At 35.3% G+C, this 26,361-nt stretch overlaps 2 protein-coding genes across 3 annotated transcripts in view; one reads left to right on the top strand and one right to left on the bottom strand.

Annotated features, from left to right (window-relative positions):
* LOC306859206 (retinoschisin-like) overlaps nucleotides 1-5,457 on the top strand; it is a 6,931-nt gene extending 1,474 nt beyond the window's left edge. The window contains exons 4-6 of one of the 2 annotated variants that reach the window (XM_079400114.1): nucleotides 2,592-2,733; nucleotides 2,880-3,075; nucleotides 4,734-5,457. In XM_079400114.1, the coding sequence (XP_079256240.1) occupies nucleotides 2,592-2,733; nucleotides 2,880-3,075; nucleotides 4,734-4,892 (497 nt within the window). In that variant the 3' untranslated portion in view covers nucleotides 4,893-5,457. The remainder of the gene's footprint in view (nucleotides 1-2,591; nucleotides 2,734-2,879; nucleotides 3,076-4,733) is intronic. The other variant, XM_079400115.1, reaches the window with a different exon arrangement.
* Nucleotides 5,014-26,361, bottom strand: part of LOC306859205 (cyclin-dependent kinase-like 5) — a 50,234-nt gene continuing 28,886 nt past the window's right edge. Inside the window, exons 8-18 of the mRNA XM_079400113.1 lie at nucleotides 25,449-25,638; nucleotides 25,282-25,362; nucleotides 22,442-22,605; nucleotides 20,565-21,600; nucleotides 19,722-19,823; nucleotides 19,364-19,469; nucleotides 16,969-17,062; nucleotides 15,817-15,922; nucleotides 13,307-13,429; nucleotides 10,975-11,145; nucleotides 5,014-8,555 (exon numbers count right to left, since the gene is read on the bottom strand). Of these exons, the coding sequence (XP_079256239.1) occupies nucleotides 8,226-8,555; nucleotides 10,975-11,145; nucleotides 13,307-13,429; nucleotides 15,817-15,922; nucleotides 16,969-17,062; nucleotides 19,364-19,469; nucleotides 19,722-19,823; nucleotides 20,565-21,600; nucleotides 22,442-22,605; nucleotides 25,282-25,362; nucleotides 25,449-25,638 (2,503 nt within the window). The 3' untranslated portion in view covers nucleotides 5,014-8,225. The remainder of the gene's footprint in view (nucleotides 8,556-10,974; nucleotides 11,146-13,306; nucleotides 13,430-15,816; nucleotides 15,923-16,968; nucleotides 17,063-19,363; nucleotides 19,470-19,721; nucleotides 19,824-20,564; nucleotides 21,601-22,441; nucleotides 22,606-25,281; nucleotides 25,363-25,448; nucleotides 25,639-26,361) is intronic.

The following is a 26,361-nucleotide window of genomic DNA, read 5'->3' as shown; positions in this document are numbered from 1 at the left end:
CAGTCTGTCTGGAACGACATGAAGAAACAGAACAAACTGAGACAGACTAAACCCAGAAGAACTGTGGCAACGCCTCCAAGATGCTTCAAGAAAGCAAAGCTACAGTACTGTGAAAAGTTATAGGTACTTATGTAAAAATCGTGTAAAATGAGGATGCTGTCAAAAATAATGAAATAGATTTTCTTTCTCAATTGAACACGTTTCCAAAGCATCCTTTGCTTTTTAAAGCAGCTTTTGCCCTCTGTGCACTTGAGCAGAGTTTCTCAGGTAGCTTTGCAGGTAGGTTTCTTGAAGCATCTTGGAGACGTTGCTTCCAAACCATTTTTAGCTGGTGAAAATACAAGTGTGTGTGTGTGTGAGTGTGTGTGTGTTTAAAAGTTATATTGGCTAAGTGGCTTTATTTAAAAAATGATATAAATTATTTAAAAAAAGAGGAAAAAAATATAATTTTAAACAAAAATTACCAGTATGTGGCAGCAAGCCACTAATAAGTGAGTCACTGAGTCATTTGTTAAATCCATTCTTTCAAAACGACCGATTCATTCATAATGAAGAAAGAAACGTTTTAATAGATCAGTGAATCACTGACTCGCCTGATTTGCTTAAAAGACAAATGTTTTCAGTAAGGAAACTGCTGCAGAGATGCACAACATGGCTTTGTTTGGAATCATTTTTGTTAGCAAAATAGAGTAAAAATGACAATATTGTCTCTACAATTCAAATCACTTAATATTTCTTGTTTATTGAATTGTTGCCCTGTCCTGCTGTCAGCAACATGTTTTGCTATGCACTATATCATAATAAAAATTTGATATATTGATCAAGCTTTAGATGTGTGCAGTTAAAGAACCTAGAATGTTTATGAGGACTACATGCAGTTACAGTTTTTTTTTAATCGTGAATATAAGCATGCTCAACAGGACCACACGCTTGCAGAGCATTACATGCATGTCTGTATTTGGCCTGTGTGGGTGCTGAATGGTAAAAACATGCAAGGTCATGCAGTGAACGGAAGCATTAATCGTCACTGCAAGATGAGAGCATCTCTCAGTCTCTTCAGAAGTGCATGCTTACTGATTCAGGGCATGAAGCCAAGAGGCTTTCGTGCGATTACGTGAATAACGATCATCCATGATGCATCAGCTAAAACTGATGACAGATGAATCACCCTCTGACCTCAGTTTGACAGAGAAGCAGACATCAAATTATCAAATTATTAATAGATCAGGAAAAAGAGAACTAGAGGACTGTCTGATGAGATGAGATGAGCAAGAGACCATCAGAATGAGAACGAGTGAGAAACAGTGACTTTGAACGAGGGTAAAGAGTGCCAGTGGATAATCTCATGACTAATGATTGTGATGCCCAGATTACCGGGCCTGAAATAGGTCCGCCTGTCCTGCCCCATCACAAACTGCTGGAAATGCCAATCAACAGGGCTCCTGATCTTCACATAGTCTGGAAAAGACTCATATATGACCATATACTCCCCCCCCCCCCTAATAATTGTAAAGCGCTTTAGGTGACAGCAATACACAATATAGTGCTATATAAATGACTCATTCATTCATTCATTCAATATGATAATGACATTCAAAGCATGAGTTTGTGTTCATTTTATTCATGTTCTGGATGCTGCAGGGATGATGCGTTTATGTAGGCCAATTGCAAAATTGTGTTTTATCACTTGTGCTTCCATCTTCTTGAAGTCAATGGGTTTTTCGGTTAAAAGCTTCCAATAAGGTCTTAAATAAGCGCAAGATATTTTCATGTTATATTCTACAACATGAAATATGTGACCCTGGACCACAAAACCAGTCATAAGGGCCAATTTCCTGAAACTGAGATTTATAAATAATCTTTCCACTGATGTTAGGATAGAACAATATTTGGCTGAGATACAACTATTTGAAAATCTAGAATCTGAGAAAATCACCTTTAAAGTTGTCCAAATTAAGTTCTTAGCAATGCCTATTACTAATCAAAAATTGTTTTGATATATTTATGGTAGGAAATTTACAACATATCTTCATGGAACATGATCTTTATTAATATCCTAATGATTTTTGGCATAAAAGAAAAATTGATAATTTTGACCCATACAATGTAATCGTTGGCTATTGCTACAAATATCCCCGTGCTACTAATTACTTTTTTTTTTTTTTTGTTAAAGGTCACATATATCCATAATATCCCTTAAACTGCATTTACTTGTCTTGAAAAAGCCATTTGCTAATAGGCTTTATTTAGCATTTTACTTACGGCGATTGTATTTAAGCGTCAGTTGTTTTCAATTGTGAAGATTATCATGATGAACAAAATGTCTAAGAATCAAACTTTTATTGGTTACAGAGCTTGTTTACTGCAACAATCCTAAAGCCATTGGAAAAATTCCTATTGGGTTTTTTCTATTATCCTAACTTTCCGTTTTTGGCCTACAAAAATGCATCATGATACATCACTTCCTGTTTTACCGTTTGAGTTCCAGGAACTGGTGGATGATGGTCCTGCTTGTGTAAATCACATTGAACATGTTGTTCTTGAGATGTGAGCATGACCTGATGGTTTCCATGCTCCTTGTTTCCAATCAGAGTGTCCCTACCACAAGCCGCTGGGGTTTGAGTCCGGGTCGGTGGTGGCGGAGCAGCTTACCTGTTCAAACCAGGATCAGTACGTAGGCTGGTTCTCCTCATGGACCCCAAATAAAGCCCGACTGAACAGTCAGGGGTTTGGGTAAGTATCTCAGAAAAACCTTCTAGCAGCACTAAACCAGCCTGACATTAAAGACACCATTACCAAAATGACCAGTGCTAAATCTGATTTAACTCGTGTGGGGTCATCATAAAGCGGACTCTGACTGACTCTCTGCTCCATCGCAGCTGTGCTTGGCTGTCCAAATTCCAGGACACGAATCAGTGGCTTCAGATCGACCTCCAGGAGGTGCGGGTGGTCTCGGGTATCCTGGCTCAGGGCCGCTGTGATGCTGACGAATGGACAACGAAATACAGCCTGCAGTACCGAACCCAAGACAACCTCAACTGGATTTATTACAAAGACCAGACCGGGAATAACAGGGTAAAAGCCTTAAAATACATGAGTGTTTTGAGTACAATCAAAAGGATTCCTCTTAAAACTTTCCTATCCCAAAACACAGGGCACATGTCTGATAGGCCCAGTTTTACAGACAGGACTTGGGTTAAACTAGGATTAGCCCATAGTTCACTTGAACATTTAAGTAAAATGCCTTCGATAAAAACACTAGTGCTGTGCATCTTGAGACAAAACAATGAAACTGATATTTTAAGACAAGTCAGTGCAAGTTTCTTTCAGTTAAAACAGCCCAGACATGCATTTTAGTCTAGGACTAAGATTAAGCCTGGTCTATGAACCCGGGAGATAATAGCTATGTTTCCATCCACCTATTCGTATGCACATTTCGGAATATCACATAAATAAACACCAAGATATGCATAAATACTAAAAATGTGCATTAAAAAAAAAACGTATGCGCACAATTGAGTAGGATAAACTTTTTATCTGATAATAAAAATTGAACAAACTACGATGGAAACACATTTGTCTTTATTTATCAGGAAGTGACGATTTTGTTCTCTTTGACTCGTTGGATGGAAACGGTGCTTTCTTCACAAATGTTCTATGCAATATTCCACTTTTGCGCATAAGTTAAATTTGCATTTTTGGATGGAAACATAGCTAATGTTTTTACATTTACATTTAGCAGACGCTTTTATCCAAAGAGACTTACAAATGAGGACAAAAGCAAACAAAATCAACAAAAAAGCAAGTGTTATAACAAGTCTCAGTTAGCTTTAAGGGTTACTCCACCCCAAAATGAAAATGTTGTCATTAATCACCCCATGTCGTTCCAAACCCGTAAAAGCTTCAGAACACAATTTAAGATATTTTGGATGAAACCCGGGAGGCTTGTGACCGTCCCATTGACTGCCAAACAATTAACACTGTCAAGGCCCATGTAGACATTGTCAAAAATGATGTTACATCACCGTAATTTTACGAAGCGACGAGAATACTTTTTGTACGCAAAGAAAACACAAATAACGACTCCATTCAACAATTCGTCTCCATGTCAGCTTAGCATCATTTTGGAGAATATCTGCTGGATGCAACCTGCTACACTGTTCTGTGTCAGCTACGCCACACAGATACGTTTTCAACGTTAATTTATCCGTGTGGTGCGTCTGATACAGAACAGCGTACGCAGTTTGCGTCCAGCAGATATTCTCCAAAATGGTGCTACAGTGACGCGAAGGAGACGAATTGTTGAATGAAGTCGTTAATTTTGTTTTCCTTGCATGTAAAAAGTATTCTCGTCGCTTCGTAAAATTACAGTGACGTAACATCGTTTTTGACGATACTTTTCTGGGCCTTGACAGTGTTAATTGTTTGGCAGTCAATGGGACGGTCACAAGCCTCCCTGTTTCATCCAAAATATCTTAAATTGTGTTCTGAAGACGAACGAAGCTTTTACGGGTTTGGAACGACGTGGGGGAAAGTGATTAATGACAATTTTCATTTTGGGGTGTAGTAACCCTTTAAGGCACTACACATAGCAAGGTTTTTTTAATTATTGTTACATAATAAAAAGAAAACGGATAGAATAGAAAAAGCAATGACAATGTTGGATTAGTCAGTAGTGAGTATACTGGCATGAACCCAGTATATGATGTTTACGGCTTGTGTTCATCCATCAGGTGTTTTATGGAAACACGGACCGATCCTCCACGGTCCAGAACCTGCTGCGTCCGCCGATCGTGGCGCGGTATCTGCGGGTCCTTCCTCTGGGCTGGCACACGCGCATCGCCCTACGCCTGGAGCTGCTCATGTGCATGAACAAATGCACCGTGGGTTAAGAACAGCTTTAGGCACTAAAGTGAAATACTCTGATTAGTAGGTAACAGGCCATTTGAAATAATGCCATATAACTGTAGCTTCGGTGTGTACAAAATAAAACAAATAACCATTTTTGGTCCAAAGCAAGAGGGATGGTTTATTATCAATGACTTGCTGATCTTTGCAAAGTTTACAAGAGCAACAGTCCATTTTGCTTTCTGAAATAATAATTAATGATGATAATAAACGATTAACTGAGAACCGGTTGAAAATTGATTAAAATGTGACAATTCAAATCGGTTGAGATGACAAACAAATCACGATACAATTGGAGTTTATATGAATGCATGTCTGAGGGGAATTACTTTTTCATTACATTTTCTTTTCATCTCGCCTCTGAACGATGCATATTAAGGTAGAGCGGTAATAATTGAGTCATTTCCATATTGATTCAATAATAGAGTCAGAAACAAGCTTCTTAGTAACTGCATTTAAAACTGTTAAAAATCTTTACCATAGGTTTCTGACTTAGTACAACAACCAAAATAAACTACTATTATCTAATAAATTGCTGTAAATATAACCAGAAGAGGACTCAAACATTGATGTAACTCTGTGTCTTTTTGAAAAATTCCATGTTAGAGAGACATTAGCATTTTATGCAGTGTTGAGCTAATCAGGTATAACACAAAATGGAAAATCCTGTCTTAAAATTACTAACCGCCCAGCTAACAATTCCCAAAATGTTCTCTTTAGGTTATCACGACGTTCTGGGGAGGTTAGTTTATAGCTTTTAAAGATAAAATCTAAATGGAATGTTTTGTAGGCCTATAGGTTCTCTTTAGGTTATAACCAAAACCTCCCTGCAACATTCTGGGAAGGTTAGGTGTTTGTTGTTGTTCTTTTGTTTTTTGCTTGCTTGTTTGTGTGGGAAGGTTAATTTTCAGTTCCAAGAATGTTCTTATATGGTTTTCAAAATAACCAAATGGGAACGTTGTTTTTGATGGGTTGACAGGATGTGCCAACCTAGTAACTGCTATTGATACTGAAATAAGTCATTTCAAATAAGACAACAACAAGCTTTAGCATGTGCTAACATCAAGGGTGTAGGAGATGATAGGCAACGCTAAAATTAGCTTTGCAATTGTTCAATGAAGACGTCTGCTTGCAAAAACTAAACCATTCTATGCAATGCCTGCATTTGCTCTCCTAGTGTAGTATTTTACAAAAAAACATTCAAGTGCACTACTAAAGGACAGTTCACGTTTGATTTGGTTTTATTCATGGACTCTTTTAAAAAACAGACAGTTTTATGGTTATTTAAACGAATCTCAACTCCTCACTGTAGCTGAAAAACACATGATTATAGAGTGAAACACCATCCGTCATGACAATCCTGCGATATGAAACGTGTGGCAGTAGAAGAGACGGATGAATAAACTTCAGACACAGTGATGGATTTAGCGGCTAATTGACTCGTTTATAATCAATATATCAATATTCTCAGTAATCTAGATGATTCGAGGATAATTCCTATACATATCTCTGAAAATAAAAAGAGATGCATATCGCTGATGTGTAATCGAGCTTGGTTTTCCAGGAAATCCTGGCGTTTGACATCTCTTGTACCCGACTGACATATGAATAATTTGTAGAAACCAGCTGAGAGGAAGCAATACGCCTCCAGGAACCTTGAGCTTTATTTAGAAGATTATCTGGCGAAGGTGAAATTACATATTGCATAAAATGTATAAATTATTATTATTATTTCTCCTCCTTGTGTATACACACACTGGCTCTATTTCCCTAAACATGAAACAATCTAAAGAGCTTCGACATCTGATATCCAGATATTGCATGTAAAACTGTATTTGCAGTGTTCAAAGAACTCTATACCTGAGGGAATCAAAGAATGATAAGATATAGTAAAAAGTAATCTTGCTTTAAAAATAAAAAAGGCATCATATACTCTGACTTTTTTTTTTTTTGCAGTGGATATGGCCAGCAGGTGGAGTCACACCATTTCATTTGATTTGGTCAGATCTGGTTGACGTTTTTGCTTCAATTGTTATTTTAAAGGCTTAAGAAATTTCAGTGGCTGTGATTTGTAAAGACTAACAAAAGACCCACACGAAACCCAGATAGCGCACATATGTTTTGTTCTGTCATTTTTAGACCCTTTATCATCTGCAGTACACTATGGGTCAAAAGTTTGGTATAATTATGAATTTTAATGTCACTTCTGCTCACCGAGGCTGCATTTATTTGATTAAAATTACAGTAAAAAATTAATTTTAAAATATTATTAGAATTGAAAATAACTCTTCTATATGAATATAGTGTAAAATGTGATTTATTTCCATGATCAAAGCTGAATTTTCAGCATCATTACTCCAGTCTTCAGTGTCACATGATCTTCAGAAATCATTATAATCACTCTATTATTGATACTCAATATTTTTTTCAGGATTCTTTGATGACATTTGTAACATTATAAATGTGTTCAGCATTGATAATAATCAGAAATGTTTCTTGAGCAGTAAATCAGTATATTAGAATGATTTCTGAAGATCATGTGACACTGAAGACTGGAGTAATGATGCTGAAAATACAGCTTTGCATCACAGCAATAAATTACAGTTTAACAGATAATCACTTAGAAAACAGCTATTTTAAATTGTCAAAATATTTCACAATTTTGCTGTTTTTACTGTATTTTTAATCAAACAATTACAGCTTCGGTGAGCACAAAAGTCTGCTCTCAAAATCGGAAATATTTGCTAATGTTTGTCGTCCCTGTTGTGTGTTCGTATAACATTCACAACATTAATTTATACATAAATATGACATTTAAAGCAACATATGTGCGCAATCTGGGAAGCACACGCACATATAATCGCGCATTCTTACCGTTAATTACTGTTACTCTTAATATCTACTGATATTCACTGAATTGTAAACAGAAAATACTCAAAGACAAAGTTGTAATATCTATATATACTGTAGTCTTATTCTATAACTATAAAATAAATGTCAATACTGTCATCTATACATGAACCTTTAGCCAAATATAAGAGTAACTATGCAGAATCAGATATATTTATATACTACAACCAGAGTAGAAACTAAAGCCGCACATACAGTGCTATACATTTATATATATTCCCATTTACATAGAGCTATATCATCTGCTTTTAGACTGTATTATCCGATAACAAAAAATACAGTAATTACAGTGCATAAATAATATAAGAAGTCAAATATTAAAAACTAAAAAAGAAAGAGACCAAAATAAAGACATAGGCCTATCCTTAATACGCAAGAAAAGAAGGTCCATCAGGGGTGAGTTGGACTCACAGCGCCGTCTCTTTAAGGTCATTCAGGTTTGGCAAACGTGAACGAAAGTGGCGAGCGAAGCCGTTGGGGCCCGGTTTGGAGGTCAGCTGGTCGGGATATGGGTTTCCCTCGGGACGGCCCAGAGCGCTGGAGTGCCAGCCGGACTCCAGGGGCCCCGGGGCCCCGTACGCAGCCGGACGGCCCTTGGGCTGCATGGAGCCGAGGCCACGCGGCTCCACGAAGCTCCCGCCGCCTTTGGAGGAAGGCAGGGGGTAGTGGAGATCTGACGAGGTTTGGTTGGAGGACGAGGAGTTGAGATGAAGCAGCTTCCGCAAAGACTTCAGAGGCTGAGAGAGAGAAACAAGCCATTACTTTACTGATGAAAACTACAGCACAATGTGTTCACTGCACTGTTTTCAGATCATTTATACATCGTTTATTATCATTTAATTTAGAAATCATAATTTATTATACTTATAATTGATAAGAATCAAAACTGAATTTTTTTTATAAATATTTTGTACAATTTATTTATTAGTTAATACAGAATTTCTAAAAATCAAAAACATAATATTTTTATTTATTTATATATTTATATAATTTACATAATCTCTATGCAAGTAATTTATAAGTAATTTTACAGAATTTATTTTTAAAATTGAAAAACTAAATTTTTTATATTTTAAATAAAGTTTTATATATACTTTGTTATTTACAAGTTAATACAGAATTTATAAAATCAAAAACTGAATTTTTATAGAATTTATTTATATATTCATAGTAATTTAGTATTTTTTTTTACAGAATTTATAAAAAAAATCAACAATCTTTTTCATATTTTTTATATTATACAGAATTTATTTATTAGTAATTTACTACAGAATTTATAAAAATTAAAAAGTATTTTTCATATAATTTATTTATATAATTTACAACATTTATAACTTAATATGTTTATAAAAGAATTAAAAACTGAATCCTTTATAGATAATCAATGTATATTATGATTTGTATATGCAATTTAATGCATTATTTATAAAAGTCCAAATCTGACTCTTTTGATTATATAACATATTGAGCTGTAACCACACAAGTGTACTATTAATAAACCCTATTATGCATTATTTCTGTGTGGGTATTTTATTCCTGCAAGTGAGATGATTTGAACAATTCCAGGTGTTATTTCAAATCTAAAATATACTTTCATATTGATTATAATTAAATTAAATCATGTAAAGTATAATATTTGTTTTTCTTGGAATAGCTCTATAGTACATGCGTCACAGCACTGTCTATAAAATATATTCATAACTAATATGCTCCTGTAATAATAAAAATCACTGTTACTTTCTATGTAAATTAGGCTCATGATACATTAAGGCCGGGATCTCCAACCCTGCTCCTGCAGATTTCACTTCCAACCCTGCTCCAACACACCTGTCTGAAATGAACAAGTAGCCTTGAAGACCTTGATTAGCTGGTTCAGGTGTGTTTTATTGGGGGTGGAGCTGAAATCTGTAGGATGGTAGCTCTCCAGGAGCAGGGTTGGAGACTCCTGCATTAATTAAGGCATGTTCATGAGATTTTTTTTAATTTTTATTTTATCATATTATTGTATAGTTGTACACTATTCTTCAAAAGTTTGGGGTTAGTAAGATTTTTTTTTATAATACTTTTATTCATCAAGGACGCATTCAATTGGTCAAAAGTGACAGTAAAACATTTATAATGTTACAAAAGGTTTCTATTTCAAATAAATGCTGAAAAAAAAAATCCTTGGCCCGGTTTCACAAACGGGGCTTAGCTTAAACCAGGACTAGGCCTTAGTTAAATTAAGATATTTAAGCAACTTTTACAAAAAATGCCTTCGAAGAAAACATTACAGGTGTGCATCTAGACACAGAACAATATTTAAAGATATGTCAGAGCAAGATATTTTCAGCTGAGACCGCTCAAACATGCATTTTAGTCTGGGACCTTGTCTGTGAAACCGGGGGCTAGAGTTTCCACAAATATATGAAGCAGCACAACTGTTTTCAACATTAATAATAATCAGAAATGTTTCTTTAATCAGTATATTAGAATGATCTCTGAAGGACACTGAAGACTGGAGTAATGATGCTGAAAATACAGAAATAAATTACAGTTTAACAGATATTTACATAGAAAACAGCTATTTTAAATGATAATAATATTTCACCGTTTTTTACTGTATTTGATCAAATAAATGCAGCCTTGGTGAGCAGATGAGACTCTTTTAAAAACATTAGAAAATCTTACCGACCCCACATTTGTAAATGCTAGTATGCATGTATTATTTCCGAATGCATATTAACATGAAGGTCTTTTATGTAAAGCACCTTGGGTCACGCTTTATATTAGGTGGCCTTAACTACTATGTACTTACATCAAAAAATAAGTGTTCATACTGTATTGCAAAACACTTTGCTGCTATTGAGGTGGGATACGGGTAAGGTTAGGGACAGGTTTGGTGGTATGGGTTGGTTTAAGGGTGGGTTAAGGTGTAAGGGATAGGTCAACAGTGTAATTATAATTACAAAAATTAAAGATGTAATTACACATAGGTATTTTTAAAAATATAAGTACAATGTAAAAACATGTACACAATAAGTGCATTGTACCTAATGATTAATTTAAATGTAAGTAGATAGTAGTTAAAGTGGGGCTCAATGACTCAAGCTGTTGTAGTGTGGCAGTGAGTGTATCTCTGCTGAGGATCCAGTCGTGTGGAGTGTGAGTGAGCACCTGTGAGTGTGTGTCGGGCGCTCTCTCCACAGGCCAGTCTGCATCCCGCTCCGGATCCTGGTCTCGCTCCCGCTCTCGGTCGCGGCTGCGGGTGCGATGTCTGCTGCCCTGGTGTGTGTACGAGCGCGACGCTTTCTGCATCAGCACCTGATCCGGCCCCTCGCTCGACACCTGACCAATCACACGCCGCACAGCGCTGTCAATCACCTCCTCATCACAGCAGCACAACACACAACCCCAATACAGTACTTGCTTTTTACTTTTTAACATTGTTTTTATATACTTTTACTTTTTTCATCATCATATTATTATTAACCAGATTAGACAGTAAAAACACTGATGGGTTTTCACAACATCATCATGTTATTATAATTTTTTATATTACTTTAATCATACTTATGATGATGATTGTTATTATTTACTAGATTATTAATATATATAATACAATATTTTCTTTCTATTATTAATATTATGTTTTATGAAGATGATTAATCAAATTAGACATTAAAAACACTAATGTGTTTTACAACATTATTATTATTAAACATTATTATTTGTAAACATTACTTAATATTAATATTATTATTACTTTTAATATTAATTTTATACTATTATTAATATTACACTTTATTATAATGATGATTATTATTTCATTATAATTAACCAGATTAGATCACGTAAAAACAGTAATGGCTTTTCACAACATCATATTATTTTTAAATTATTATTTTCAATTTATTTTTAGTTATGTTACAAAAAAATAAGATAACCCTAATTTCTGTAATATAATAACCAAAATAATCATGTTTTTTGGACATTATTTTGCTCATTAAAAGCAGCACAAGTTAATTTCAACACAAATACTACCATGCTACAGCTTACAACTGCATTTTACAATAATATAGTGTTGTTTATTTGCATTTGTTACACCTGGCTCAAAGATGCAACAAAAGGAGACTCAATCCTAACACATTTCAGAAATGAAAATTACAGTAAATATGCTTCATTTTCTATAAGCAAAATATAATTTCCTACAGTTCTCCTTTGATTTTGGTCTGTAATATGACATATATGACAATCTGTTTCTGCGGGGAAACATGCAAACCACAGGATGCAGACATGGGCGGAGTTATTCTAATGAGATGATGACATCACAGACCTGACAGCCAATGAGGAGACACGCGCCCAGCCCAGTGATTAGTGTGGTTAATCATGCAGCACAGCGGTTTAGTGTGTGTTAGAGGACTGTGGCTTTGTCCAAATACCCACACTTGGGGTCTTGGCCACTTGAGAGCGCGTGCCCACGACAGGAAGTGCGCAAGGTCTTAAAAACAGCAAAGTACAGTGCCCTTAACGCACACTATCTCAAATACTGCTCCGGAGAGAAATCATGCATCATGTTCTGGAAGTAAATCGTGAGACTATTTGCCGAGATCTCGCGAGAGGTCACGGAAACCTTTCCAATACAAGTTAAATATTAATATAATAATTAGACATCACATATAATTTGGTTGAAGCATTGAAGCAGTCATTTCTGCAAAAGGATTCCCGACCAAGTATTGAGAGCATAACTGAACATAATTATTTGAAGGTTGACTTTTTTTGTATTAAAAACACTTTTCTTTTATTGGTCGGATGAAATATGCTAATTTTTTGAGATAGGAATTTTGGGTTTTCATGAGCTGTATGCCAAAATCATCAATATTAAAACAATAAAAGGCTTGAACTACTTCAGTTGTGTTGTAATGAATCTAAAATATATGAAAGTCTAATGTTTATCAGTACATTACAGAAAATAATGAACTTTATCACAATATGCAAATTTTTTGAGAAGGACCTGTATATGTGAACATCTTTTATGTGAAATATCTTATTCAGGTCAATACTAAATAAACAATAACATGCATTTTGTATGATCCCTCTTATCTTGGTCAAAATAATTAACATTCTGCAGATTGTGAAAGGTATGTAAAGTTTTGACTTCAACTGTATTTTGTACAACATTTGTAACTGCTTTTTATCATTTAATTAGAAGCACCACAAATTAAAATTATGTCATGTTATATGAACAGACATTTAGAAGTTGCTTTTAAAAATGCTAAGTATTTCAAATTAAAATAAAATAAATCTATGTAAACACTTGCATTTTTACAACACTATAAGTGTGTCCCATCAGGTAATGAGAAGTTCGACACACACTTGCGGTCTTCACTTGAATACTTGTGCCAAACACAGGAAATACTTCATTTAAGTAGTCAAGTGGTCAAGTGAAAAGGCTGCAGGTGTGGGTATTTGGACAAAGCCTTTATCTGTGTGTGTGAGACTGGTGTACCATTGCTGTGGCCACTAGGGGACGCTCTCTCTCAGAGGAGCTGCGGGCGAAGCTCCTCTGAGAGTGAAAGAGAGGAAACAGAGCTTTCCTCACGATGGGCCGTCGCTCGTCATCAGCGTCTGTCTGCAATACAAGAGCACAACACTCACACAACAGCAGCACATCCGCCACCCCACGCACTGTCTGATTAGGGCTCATACAAGTATCTTTATTATTTATCATTTTTAGAGTTTCTATTCATATTTGGAATTTGATTTGAATTTTACATTTTCTATTTTTTTGTTAGTTCTCATTAATATTTTGAATGGGTTTTTATATGTTTTCCATGTTAATTTTAAATTTTAGTAAAAGTTTTTGCTAATTTAGTTTCTATCATTTTTATTATTTTTGTTTATAGTTTTTATTAATTTTCAGTTATTTTAGCACATCAAAGAGTAAAAACACTGATAGTTTATTGCAACATCATATTATTATAGTTTTTAATATATTACTTTATCATAATATTATAATACATACACACACATACATATATACGGACGGATGGATGGATGGATGGATGGATGGATGGATGGATGGATGGATGGATGGATGGATGGATGGATGGATGGATGGATGGATGGATGGATGGATGGATGGATGGATGGATGGATGGATGGAACCATAGAACCATAGAATGATAGATGGATGGAAAGATAGATGGATGGATAGAGATATGGATGGATGGATGGATGGATGGAACGATAGAGATGGATGGATGGATGGATGGATGGATGGATGGATGGAACGATAGATAGATGGATGGATGGATGGATGGATGGATGGAACGATAGATAGATGGATAGAGATATGGATGGATGGATGGATGGATGGAACGATAGATAGATGGATATGGATGGATGGATGGATGGAGATATAGATGGATGGATGGATGGATGGATGGACAGAACGATGGATGGAGAGAACGATGGATAGAACGATGGATAGATAGAACCATAGAACGATAGAATGATGGATGGAAAGATAGATGGATGGATAGAGATATGGATGGATGGATGGATGGATGGATAGAGATATGGATGGATGGATGGATGGATGGATAGAGATATGGATGGATGGATGGATGGATGGATAGAGATATGGATGGATGGATGGATGGATGGATGGATGGATGGAACCATAGAACAATAGATGGATGGATAGATAGATGGATGGATGGATAGATAGATAGACAGACAGACAGATAGATAGTTTCACAGACCAGGTTTAAATCTAATCCTGGACTAAAATCTATGTCTGAGTTGTTTTAACTGAAATAAACTTGCGGTCACCGCTTGATCTTAAAATATATCAGTGCCTTTGTTTGTCTCAAGGTTTCTAAGTACGTTCATAAAAATGACTTAAATGTCCTAATTGAACTATGGCCTAATCCTGGTTTAGTCTAAGCTCTGTCTGTGAAACCGGGCCCTTATTTATTATTTTAAGCATTACTTAATATTTAGTTTTTTATGACTAGTTTATATTCATTTTCATACTAATATTAATATTACATTTTATTATGATGATGATTATTTCATTATAATTAACCAGATTAGACATAGCAATAACACTAAATGGCTTTCCACAACATCATAATATTATTATTATTTAAATATTTTATATGAATAGTTTTATGATAGGAACTAATTTTATATTTTTATTAGGTTTTCTTATCTATATAGTTTTTATTCATTTTTATTTCAGCTTTAGTTTCAGTTATTTTAGCACATCAAGTTTTTAATTCCGTTAATGTTTATTTTATATTTAATATAGTTTGTATTTTATATTTTTAATAACCTACAATAACCTACAAACTAATCAGCTTAATTTACAGATATTAAAGCTCTAGAACTTTTAGATTTATTAGGGTTTATAATTAATATTTTTCATATCATGACAAATCCATTTTTTTATTTTTAATATTCTGAATTAGTTTTAATATTTTACATTTTCATTTTTGTTAAAGTTTTTGTGAGTTTGTTTTTGTCACTTTTATTATTTTAGTTTTGTCTATATATTTTTAATATTAATTTAATATACATTTTTAGTTTTAGTTATTTTAGTACTTCCAGATAACTTAATAAAATAAGAGTTTTTAAATATTTTATTTGATTTCAGTTAATGCTTATTTTAATGTTTATTTTATTTTTAAGCAAAAACAAAAAGCTTTTGGTTTTAATTAACAATAATAGCCCAGCAAACTGGTTACCCTTCCTGAGAAACTCTCTAGAAACAACTGAATATTGATTATGGGTTAAATAATTATTATATCGAATCCAACTTTTTGGTCTTTAAAAAAAAAAAAAAAAAAAAAAAAAGTGATATTCCGTAAACAAAACTACCTAAATTTTGGATTGTTCTCTCACAAAGCTATCATGTGATTTGAAGAAGCTGGGTCGAGTCGGGTGACGGGTCTGGTCTACTAGTCACTTACACACACATTAAACTAAAACACGAGACACACACAGACTCACGGTTTGAGACTTCTTCTTCTTTTTCTTGATGGATCTGAAGAAGCCTTGTTTCTCTTTCTCTTTGGTGGGTTCTGGAGGACTCATGTCCCGCGTCTCAGACCCCGTCCTCATCAAACAAGACACACTTAATTAGTGCCGTCAAACGAGAAATCGCGATTAATCGCATCCAAAATAAAATTTTGTTTACATAATATGTGTGTGTACTGTGTATATATATTATGAATATATAAATACACAGTCACATGCATATATATCTATATATTTAGAAAAAATGTCATGAAATATATTTATATATAACAAATTTTATGAATGTATAAATATTTTCGAAATATATAAATGCATGTATTTATATATACACATAATAAATATACACAGTAGACACACATATATTATGTAAACAAAAACTTTTATTTTGGATGCGATTAATCACGATTAATACACTAATACAACTCATGCTTACAATCTCTTAATGTTATTAATACTTTTATTCATACGTTTAATTATTGTTTTTAATTGTCTACATAGTTTTCATTCCTTTTATTTGTTTCAGTTTTAGTTATTTTAGCACTTCAAGTTAAACTAAACAAAAATGAGAAATGCTGCCTTGGTAACTAGCTTAAATAAAATATATATTTTATTTTAGTTACTGTTTATTTTATTTCAAGTAAGGAAAATGTTTTAATGGTTTTAGTTTTAATTAACAAGAATTATGATGGAAACTGGTCACCTGCGATTTCTCTAAAACAGCTTCTAATTAATTATAACAATAATTAGTTTGATTTAATTTTTAACTAATCCAAATTTTTTTTTACTTTTAAAATTAAACGTGATTTGGAGTAAATAATTTGAACTTTTATTTTTAAATGTATACTCATTTCCTGTTTGTCACTTCCTGGTTGTCTGTCCAATGCACTAAAGTGTCAGAAATAAATTTAAAAAGCCATTTATTGCATCATAGCTAATCTAAATATATTTGTTCCATAATTTGTTTATTCCAAGCACAGTAAAGCAACACATTTCTTAAAAATACAGTCCTACTGTTTATTATTTCATGTTATCACAGAATTTTTTTTAATTCAAATTCTGTAATAGTAGCACATATAAAAGTATTTACAGTAGGTCAATCATAGTGTGTCAGTGCATCATCCTCACCACGGGTCGTATGTGGGTTGGTGTATGTTGTGGCTGCTGTCCATCGTGACTCCTGAACTCTCGTGAAAGGAGTTATCGGGTCTGGGAGATGGCACTGATCAAAACAAAACAACATCAACATATTAATCAGATTAATGCACGGAGATCAAGCAGTGTTACAGAAAGCAACTAATTATATTGCACTGTTATAGTAACTTTTTCATTACTTCTCACTCGGCCTCTCTTCCAGAACAACAGCCTTTTTGTGTTTTGTTTTTTTTAGTGGTATTTGTTTTGCTGGGTTTTGATTGTCCTTCCAACACAGTTAGCATGCAATGACTGTATCGCAGTAGATACCGTGACGCATGCGGTGTTGACAGTTTTGTTGATTATAATGGGAGCAGTTTAATTTGATTTGCATCGCGCCTGCAGTGTAGAGACTGTAGCAAGCATTGCATTTACCTATAATATATCACTACAGTATACGGGGAACATGCATTCATTAAAGAACAAATTAGACAACAGAGAAAGAAATCAAATAAAAATTTAACAAATCTCTGGCATCATGACCTACATTACACGACTGCAGTATGGGGAAGGGAGAGATTTTTAATCGCATTTGTCCGTAAATAAATTAGAGAACACATAAACAAAATAAAATACAATAAATTAAAATAAAAAAAATATTTTTAAAACAATATATATTTTTTTATAATTTAATTTAATACATTAACAAAATAACTATTATGGTATTATGATAAAAACATTATTTATTTATTATTTATTATGCATGAACTACAGTACGGAGCATTTGTTAATAAATAAATTAGACAACAGAAAAATAAATTAAATTAAAGTGAATTATAAACTTAATATATATTACATATTATATATATATATATATATATTTATATTATTATTATTATTATTATTATTATTATTATATTAAACAAATTAATCAAATAAATCCCAGTATAACGATAAAACATTACTTTGTTGTTGTTATTTATTATGCATGCACTACAGTCAGAGGAACAGTTTTCAATTGCAGTTTTTACTAAATAAATTAGACAATATATACATAAAATAATAACATTTATTCAATTATATTTTCTCAGTCGCTTTGGTGCATTTCTCAGATCAGAATTTAAATTCTCAAAACTACCTGTTCAATCTTCACAAAAAAGCAGTTTCTCATTTCTTTGAACAAGTTGCAAATGCTTTGGTACATCCATGCAAATGATTATGTACAATTCTCTGCTGTTTCCTATATTATCAATTGCCTATGTCATGTTCAAAATATATTATATAGATCTCTGTGCAGTAGTCTTACCCCTCAAAACATCTAGTCATTAGTTCATCGTACAAGTCATTAAATGCAAAATGGTTGATCTAGTTGATTTAGCATATTTTCTACACATCTCTATCAGACTTTTTATAAATTTGCCATGAATTGTGCAAGTGAATCTTGACTCTCACTAATGAAGAGAATATAGATCAACCAATTATAAACCAATTCTCTGAAATAGCTCAAAGGTGCATTTCATGAACCTTCAAATGGAAAGCATATATAGACAGAGGACAACACAAAAGTTACAAATTCTGACGATGGATGAACATCCAGAAAACGATCAGGGACAACAGCCGAGAGGAAGAAGAGGAGTAAGGATGCATGGAAGTATACAGAGGCAAAACAGAGGAAGAGGCCAAGGACAGAGCTGCATATCAGATGAAATAATGTTGTCAATCTTACGGTGGCTGAAGGGTGCAGCTAAAAATGGGGAAATCGACCATATCCTCAATAATTCAAACATTTTTAAACAGTCTCGTTCAATCAGTTTCCCACATACAGTAATGTGTAAATTTGTACTTTTGAAAGGATATATGGCATACATAAGAAGTGCAGCCTTCTGCATTTCAGCACAGTAACTGTTTACATCAGAACATCCCTCCAGACTACACTGTTATATTGACAACATGACTAAGCAATTCGACTGTCTTATCCGTACACAATGACACAAGGACTTGTCATTCTGATGGCACTGACATGTTCATTGACACAGATATTTATTTTTGAGAGATGAACTAAGTATTTTGAGCAAGACACTGGCTTTTGCAGCTAATCCATGGTGTTGTGCTATTTGTACGAGTTGTTTTGAGAAATGCACTTACCGTTTTGCAAATGTCAAGGATGATGTGAGAAATGTACCAAAGCAACTGAGAAAAACTGTAAATTCAAATAAATTAACGTAACAAAATAACTGTAGTATTATGACAACACATTACGTTATTGTTTTTCATGCACTTACAGTACATGACTACAGCACGAGGAACAGAGAGGTGTTCAATTGCATCTGCTAATAAATTAATTAGACAACATTTTTTAATTAAAATTTTTTGAGGTGAGGTGACTGACCCCTGTAGAAGCTCCCGACCCGTCGCGGCACTGAGTCGCTGTACATCATGCGGTTCTCTTTGGCAGATCCGCTGTCATCTGCGAGCTGCTCATGATAAACGCCTCCCTGCAACATCAACATTAGTCAAAGTCGCTTTCCAGCTGAAAAAGTGCTGCATGTAACACTGAAGACATTTATTTATCGTGAACAGTGACGATTTCCCCTGTGTGTAAACTCCAAACAGAAGAAAACACAACCGAAATGTCTCTGTCTGAATGAGAGAGCAAAGCAAACAGAAAAATGGGCAGCAGAAAGAGGAGTATGAAGAGGAGGAGGTATAGAGACAGTGAAAGAGAGGGAAAGCAGGATGATGCGGACCTCGCTCTTTTGCCGTGGCGCGTGAAAGGCGGAGGTGTTGTCCCGTGTGGACTCCTGGATTAAAGGTCGCGTGTGACTGACCTCTGCGGCCGCGGGGTCGCTCTGTTTATGGAGAGATGAGAGCAGGTGAAGCACAAAGCGCCCGCACACATTCCTACAAACACCCTGTTACAAACCCTAGTGAGCTGCCTATCTAGACAACACACTCAGACATCATACTGTACACAAACGAGAGAGAGAGAGAGAGAGAGAGAGAGAGAGAGAGATGGGTAGACAGACAGACAAGACAGACAGATAGAAAATTCCTCTTCCTGCCAATCAAATTCAACTCCCTGTGTGTCAATTAAAATCAAATTCACTCCCATCAACCAAAAGGGAACCAATATTTTAATTCTAAATTTTGTAGGATGTTGCCATAGAATCTAGCAGCCTATGTAGACAGTAGATACTGGGGCAGCTTATTAAGGTTTGGAACAGAGCGTAATATTTACAAGCCACACATCCAGACTTAATCCAGACCCGGGATGAGCAATTCCAGTCCTGGAGGACTACTGTCATGCAGAGTATAGCTCCAACCTTGACCAAACACACCTGCCTGCAATTTTCAACCTGAAAACTTGAAGACTTTGGATGGCTTTTTCAGGTCTGACAGATTAGGGATGGTGCTAAACACTGCAGGACAGGCCCTTCAGGACCTGTCCTGCAGCTGTCCACTCCTGATCCAGACCCACCACTGGACCAACTCTGCACACTTCACGAACACTCACAGGCATCAGAAAGCATGCTGCAATACTCTGCGCTAGCAAATCACTAAAGAAAGTGAAAGAGGTCTGGAAGACTGACCCTGATGTCGTCTAATCCTGCGTCCCGCGACACGGCGCTGCCCATGTGTCTCGGCAGGGTCCGATGCTGTAACTGAGGGGTCAGGAGCTGTAGACTGCTGGCCCTCGAGGGAATCCCTTGCCCCACTGCCAATCCGCCCGCCTCACCCCCATGGGGTCGCCCCCGTTCCCGCCGCACATACATGGAGTGCCTATGCGGCCTCTGCTGGGAGGAAAACGGGCTGGTGTAACCCACGCCGTAGGGGAACTCTTGGGGTGCCGAAAGAGATAGTCCCCCCATGGGGTCGAGCGGATCGACAGGGTTTCCGTCACTCTTCTGCCTTGATGAGGAGCGGCGGGTGGACGGCTCAGCCGTGCTTCCATCCCGTTCCATTTTGCTGCGACGCCCGACTGCGGGACTGTGTCCGGAACGCTCCCTGTGTTGCAGGGATGGACTGCCCGACGCCGGCAAGTTCAGGTTCATGTTGAGGTCCAAGCAGCTGCTGGGGAAGTAGCGCGGAGAGCCAGTGGGGTCATCCGGGTGCAGTCGCATGTCACTGAGGTTATTGACAGATTTGGCATCACTAAGTACTCCGTGACTCTTGGACAAACTCAGGTGCGAAGACGACCCCTTGCCGCCCGAAGACACGGTGGACTCGCCGTAACCGTGGCGGCTCTGTTTCTCCCGTTCCCCTGTCAACGTGCTGGTTTTGCCCTCCACAAAGGAATGGCGGTTCTGGGAGCGAGGCGTGTTGGATTTCAGGTATTTGGGCACCGGTCCGTCCGCCGGTTTGCCAAAGTCAAAATCACCCGCTTTGGATTTGGCCTCTTTGGCGTGCTGCAGGCTGGCCAGGTCTTTACCGCACGATGCCGAGCGGTTGAGCGGCTGAAAGGATTTGGGGTGCATCACCGGGCTCAGGCTGTTGGCAGATGGCACCGACCCGTTCAGGAATGCCTCGGTGCTGGACGGGTGGAGGTCTTCGTGCCCGTGACGGGGCAGACTGGAGCAGTCGCGGCTGTTTGAGCGATGGTGACTTGAACTCTTGACCACATGACCCCTAAAGACCCATTAAAAAATTAAAGCATGCAAACCTAGGTGATTGTATGCAACACTGCTTGAGGAAAATAGTTTTTTTATCCATCTATCTATCTATCTATCTATCTATCTATCTATCTATCTATCTATCTATATCTATCTATCTATCTATCTATCTATATCTATGTATCTATCTGTCTGTCTATCTGTCTATCCATCTGTATATCTAACCGTCTGTCTGCCGATCTATCCATCCGTCTCTCTACCTATCCATCCATCCATCTGTTGGTCGATCTGTCTATCCGTCTGTCGATCTATCTGTCTGTCTGTCATTCCATTCATCCACCCATCCATCCATCCATCTCTCTATCCGTCTGTCTATCCGTTTGTCTATCCGTCTGTCAATCTATCTATCTATCTATCTATCTATCTGCATTTGCTGCACTATATTTTTTTATTTAATACCTGATGACCTACTAAATGTAGCAAAATTTGCAGTATTCAACGAGCACATTGTGTAATATTCTGTATCCCATAATGCAACGTACTCAAATTGACATTCTATTAATTTTACTTGACCTTGACTTGCAGAATGATGAATCTAAATGAAGTAAGACTCATTATTTGCTGCCAAAAGCCAAAAATTATACACAAAACTAGATTAAAAATGTAAAATGAACTATTTTCGAGTTGTAAATGTAATAAGATAACGTCACCAAAAATAGAATACTACTATTTGAAATACTGCATACTTAACCAGATAATTAGCCAGTATACAATAAGTACCCTAGTTTTCCATTCCAAGCACAGCCCATCACTGTAACATTGACTCTTCTCAGTCTGATTTCATTACTCCTCCTGACCTGCTGGGGGCGCTGTTGTCCTGGAGCGGTTTCCTCTTGGAGGAGCGGACAGGTGTAGGTGTGAGCGGGCCGTTTCGCTCCGTCAGGCGCTGAGTCTGGAAGGCGTGGTGGTTCAGACTCTGTTCAGTCAGATGGCGCTCATTCGGGTGTAGCAACAACAGGTTCTGAAAATACAAACCACAATGACATGGATAATCCTGGTTGAAAATCTCAACCATTCGATCCTATGAAAACATTTCACAGTGAAATCGAAGGAAAAAATTAATAAGAAAAAAAAATGCCTATTTTTGCCATTGTAGCATTCTTTTCATGAAAACTATGTATATATACACACACATATATACACACACACACATACATATATGTGTATATATGTGTATTTATGTGTATATATAATATATATTCCTGTAGCTCAAATAGTAGAGCATGGTCATGGGTTCGATTCCCAGGGAGAGCAAGAGCTGATAAAATGTAAAAACTGTAACTTGAATGCAATGTAAGTCGCTTTGGATAAAACATGGGTATGACAGAGGTATTACAATATGAAGGTGGTTTATGAGGACACTGCCTATGTCCCCGTGATACAAAATGCTTAAAAAACATACTAAATGGTGTTTTTTTGAAAATCTAAAAATGCACAAAGTCTCCTGTGAGGAATAAGTTTAGGTGTAGGGTTGGTGTAGGGCAATAGCACACACAGTTTGTTCAGTATAAAAACCATTACGCCTATGGAGAGTCCCCATAAACCACAAAAACCAACGTGTGTGTGAGTGTGTGTGTGTGTTCACTGTTTTCATGCAAAATACATGTTTTCTTTCCTTCTGTTGATTTTTGTGGTGAAAAACGACTTGAAAATCATTTTGACAGATTTCATGAGATTCACCCAATGAATATCTATTAATATCCGACTGCCAGAGGAAACAAGCTTCAACAAGCCCATCGCACCAGAACACGTTTGCATTAATTACCACAATGTCCTACACGTCATTTATTGGGGATTTATTTCAGGCATGATTCATGCTTTAATAAAACAACATGACAGAACAAGCGTCCTGTTGGAGTTTTCCGGAGGATACTTTCAGTGTCAGGATTATTAGCAGCAGGAGAGTTACCGCTACAGAAATAAGGAAACCACCGCGCTGCAAATATAATTACTACACAATTATGGCGGTGATGATACGACACCTTCACCTAATGAAGCGCAGTGAGTCACGCTCATTAGCATAACCATCACAAACATAACAAACCCACCAACACGCTGACTATTAAACTCACAGAGAGTGAAAAGACACACAAACAGGTGTAGTATGTAGGCAACACGGACTGATTCAGTCCTCAGGTAAAGACTAATGAAGTGCAAGCGAATGGAAACCTAGCGAACGAGTGTTTGAGACGAACGAAGCTGCGTTAGTCACACAAACCCACATCACAGGTGAACAAAAGACAAGAGAAGGGAAGGTCAGGTTCATTATTTAATATTTCATACAGCTTTGGAACGTGAAGGTTTCTCTCCCTTTCAGTCTGTTTATAGTACTAGCATCATTCCATGTGATGAACACACACACACACACACACACACAAACCCCTCACAATTATTACACCAATCCAAACCTGATACACACACACGTACACAGCTATAGTATACACATAAGGACATATTATACATCGCAATTGTTTTATATAAAGCAAGTATGAAACATGACAAACTAACCAAATGTAAAGATAACCATCTACTTTTATATTATATATTACATTATATTATGTTGTTATATTTATTATGTTAATCATAATTACATTTAATTTTAACTAATATATATATATATATATATATATATATATATATATATATATATATATATATATATATATATATATATAATTTTTTATTTAATATAATTTATTTACATTTTTAAAAAAATTGCCATTTTAGATTTTTTTAACATTTTCATGTTTTAGGTTATCTAATTTTAATTTTATATAATAATTTAATTTAGATTGTTGTTTTATTTTATACTATTGCCATTTTAAATTCTTTTATATTATTTTATAATTATTAATTACAACAATTATTAATATATTTAATTGTTTATTTATAAAAAGTTTTTATTCGTTTTACTTTTAAAGCATACTCTATTTTTTATAATAAAATTTTTTTATTTTTTATTTATATGTTTTTATATTTATTATGTTCTTTATATATAAACATTATTATAAACAAATTAATTGATTTTATATCTTATATTTTATTTTTTACATATTTTTTATTATATTATATTGTTTATTAATAAAAAGATATTGTTGTATTTCTTAAGTACATATTTAAGTATTCTCAAGTATTTTTTAATTCATATTTATGTTATATATATTTTAATTTCATATTAATGTTTTTGTTTATCATATGATTTATTAATTATATTCATTATAAAATATATAAAAAGTAAAAAGTTATTTATTTTTATTTGATCATTTATTTAAATTTGTTTTTAACTTTTGTTGTAATTATGCATTTTTATACTAATTTGTTTTATATATTATGTTGTCATTTACTATATTAATTATAATTTAATATAATTATATACACACATTATATTCTATAATTTTATTATTTGTACTTATTTTAACTATATAATTTATATTATTTTTTATCTTTATATATATATATATTATATTTTTTTTTTATAATTTCCTAAAAATATTTTTCCAATTTAGGATGCCCTCAAACGGAGATTGTGTGAGATTGATCTCACTCTTGAGGACAAGTTTGTCCTGAAACTCAAACACACACACACACACACACACACGCACGCACGCACACACACACACACACACACATCTCTTACCTTCATGAGGTCAAGCAGGACTGGACTGATGATTCCCAGATATCGTCGTTCCAGAGTCTGTGGATGGCTGACCGAGGGAAACTGCACACGGACAGCACACACTGATGAATCGGTCACAGTAAGAACAGGAACAGGTGATTTGATTAGAGAGGGACAGACAGACTGACCCGTAGCCCGTGGAAGCGTGGGTTGTTGTAGAAGAGCTTCATCTGTTCGGGCGGCAGGGGCCCCAGGACCTTCTGGATGGTGAAGAGCTGGTCAATCTCACTCTCGCCCGGAAACAAAGGCTGACCGTCGCTCAGCTCGCCCAGAATACACCCCACTGACCACATGTCCACCGCCTTCCCGTACGGAGCCCTGACAGAGACACACTGATTATCAGACGAGACTCAGGAACAAACACTAGAGACAATCAGCTCGCATTCAGCGAATCTGTGAAACCTGCCAAGAGCAAGATCAGGGCATGTTATGTTTATTGATTATATTAATTAAACAATGAAATAATTCATAATTGAAATTAAACAATTGACATTTAACATTGAAAAAAATTTAATTGAAAAATTATACATAAATTGTATTTCTGATCTATTTGAACTATATTTTATAATAATAATAATGAATAATCATTTGTTACATTTATATATTTATATTTTATATATTTTATTTATATTTTAAATATCTATTATTTTTATATTGTTGTATATAGTTACAGTGGTGTGAAAAAGTGTTTGCCCCCTTCCTGGTTTTTTATTTTTTTGCATGTTTGTCACACTTTAATGTTTCAGATCAAACAAATTTAAATATTAATCAAAGGTAACACAAGTAAACACAACATGCAGTTTTTGAATGAAGTTTTTTATTATGAAGGGAAAACAAAATCCAAACCCACATGGCCCTGTGTGAAAAAGTGCTTGCCCCCTAAACCTAATAACTGGTTGGGCCACCCTTAGCAGCAACAACTGCAATCAAGCGTTTGTGATAACTTGCAATGAGTCTGTTACAGCGCTGTGGAGGAATTACAGCCCACTCATCTTGGCAGAATTGTTGTAATTCAGCCACATTGCGTGGTTTTCGAGCATG

The sequence above is a fragment of the Barbus barbus genome, assembly GCF_936440315.1.
Source record: "Barbus barbus genome assembly, chromosome: 40".
NCBI classification, from domain to species: domain Eukaryota; kingdom Metazoa; phylum Chordata; class Actinopteri; order Cypriniformes; family Cyprinidae; genus Barbus; species Barbus barbus.
Note: the sequence above shows the minus strand (reverse complement) of the source record. Positions and strands in the feature narration are given on the sequence as shown.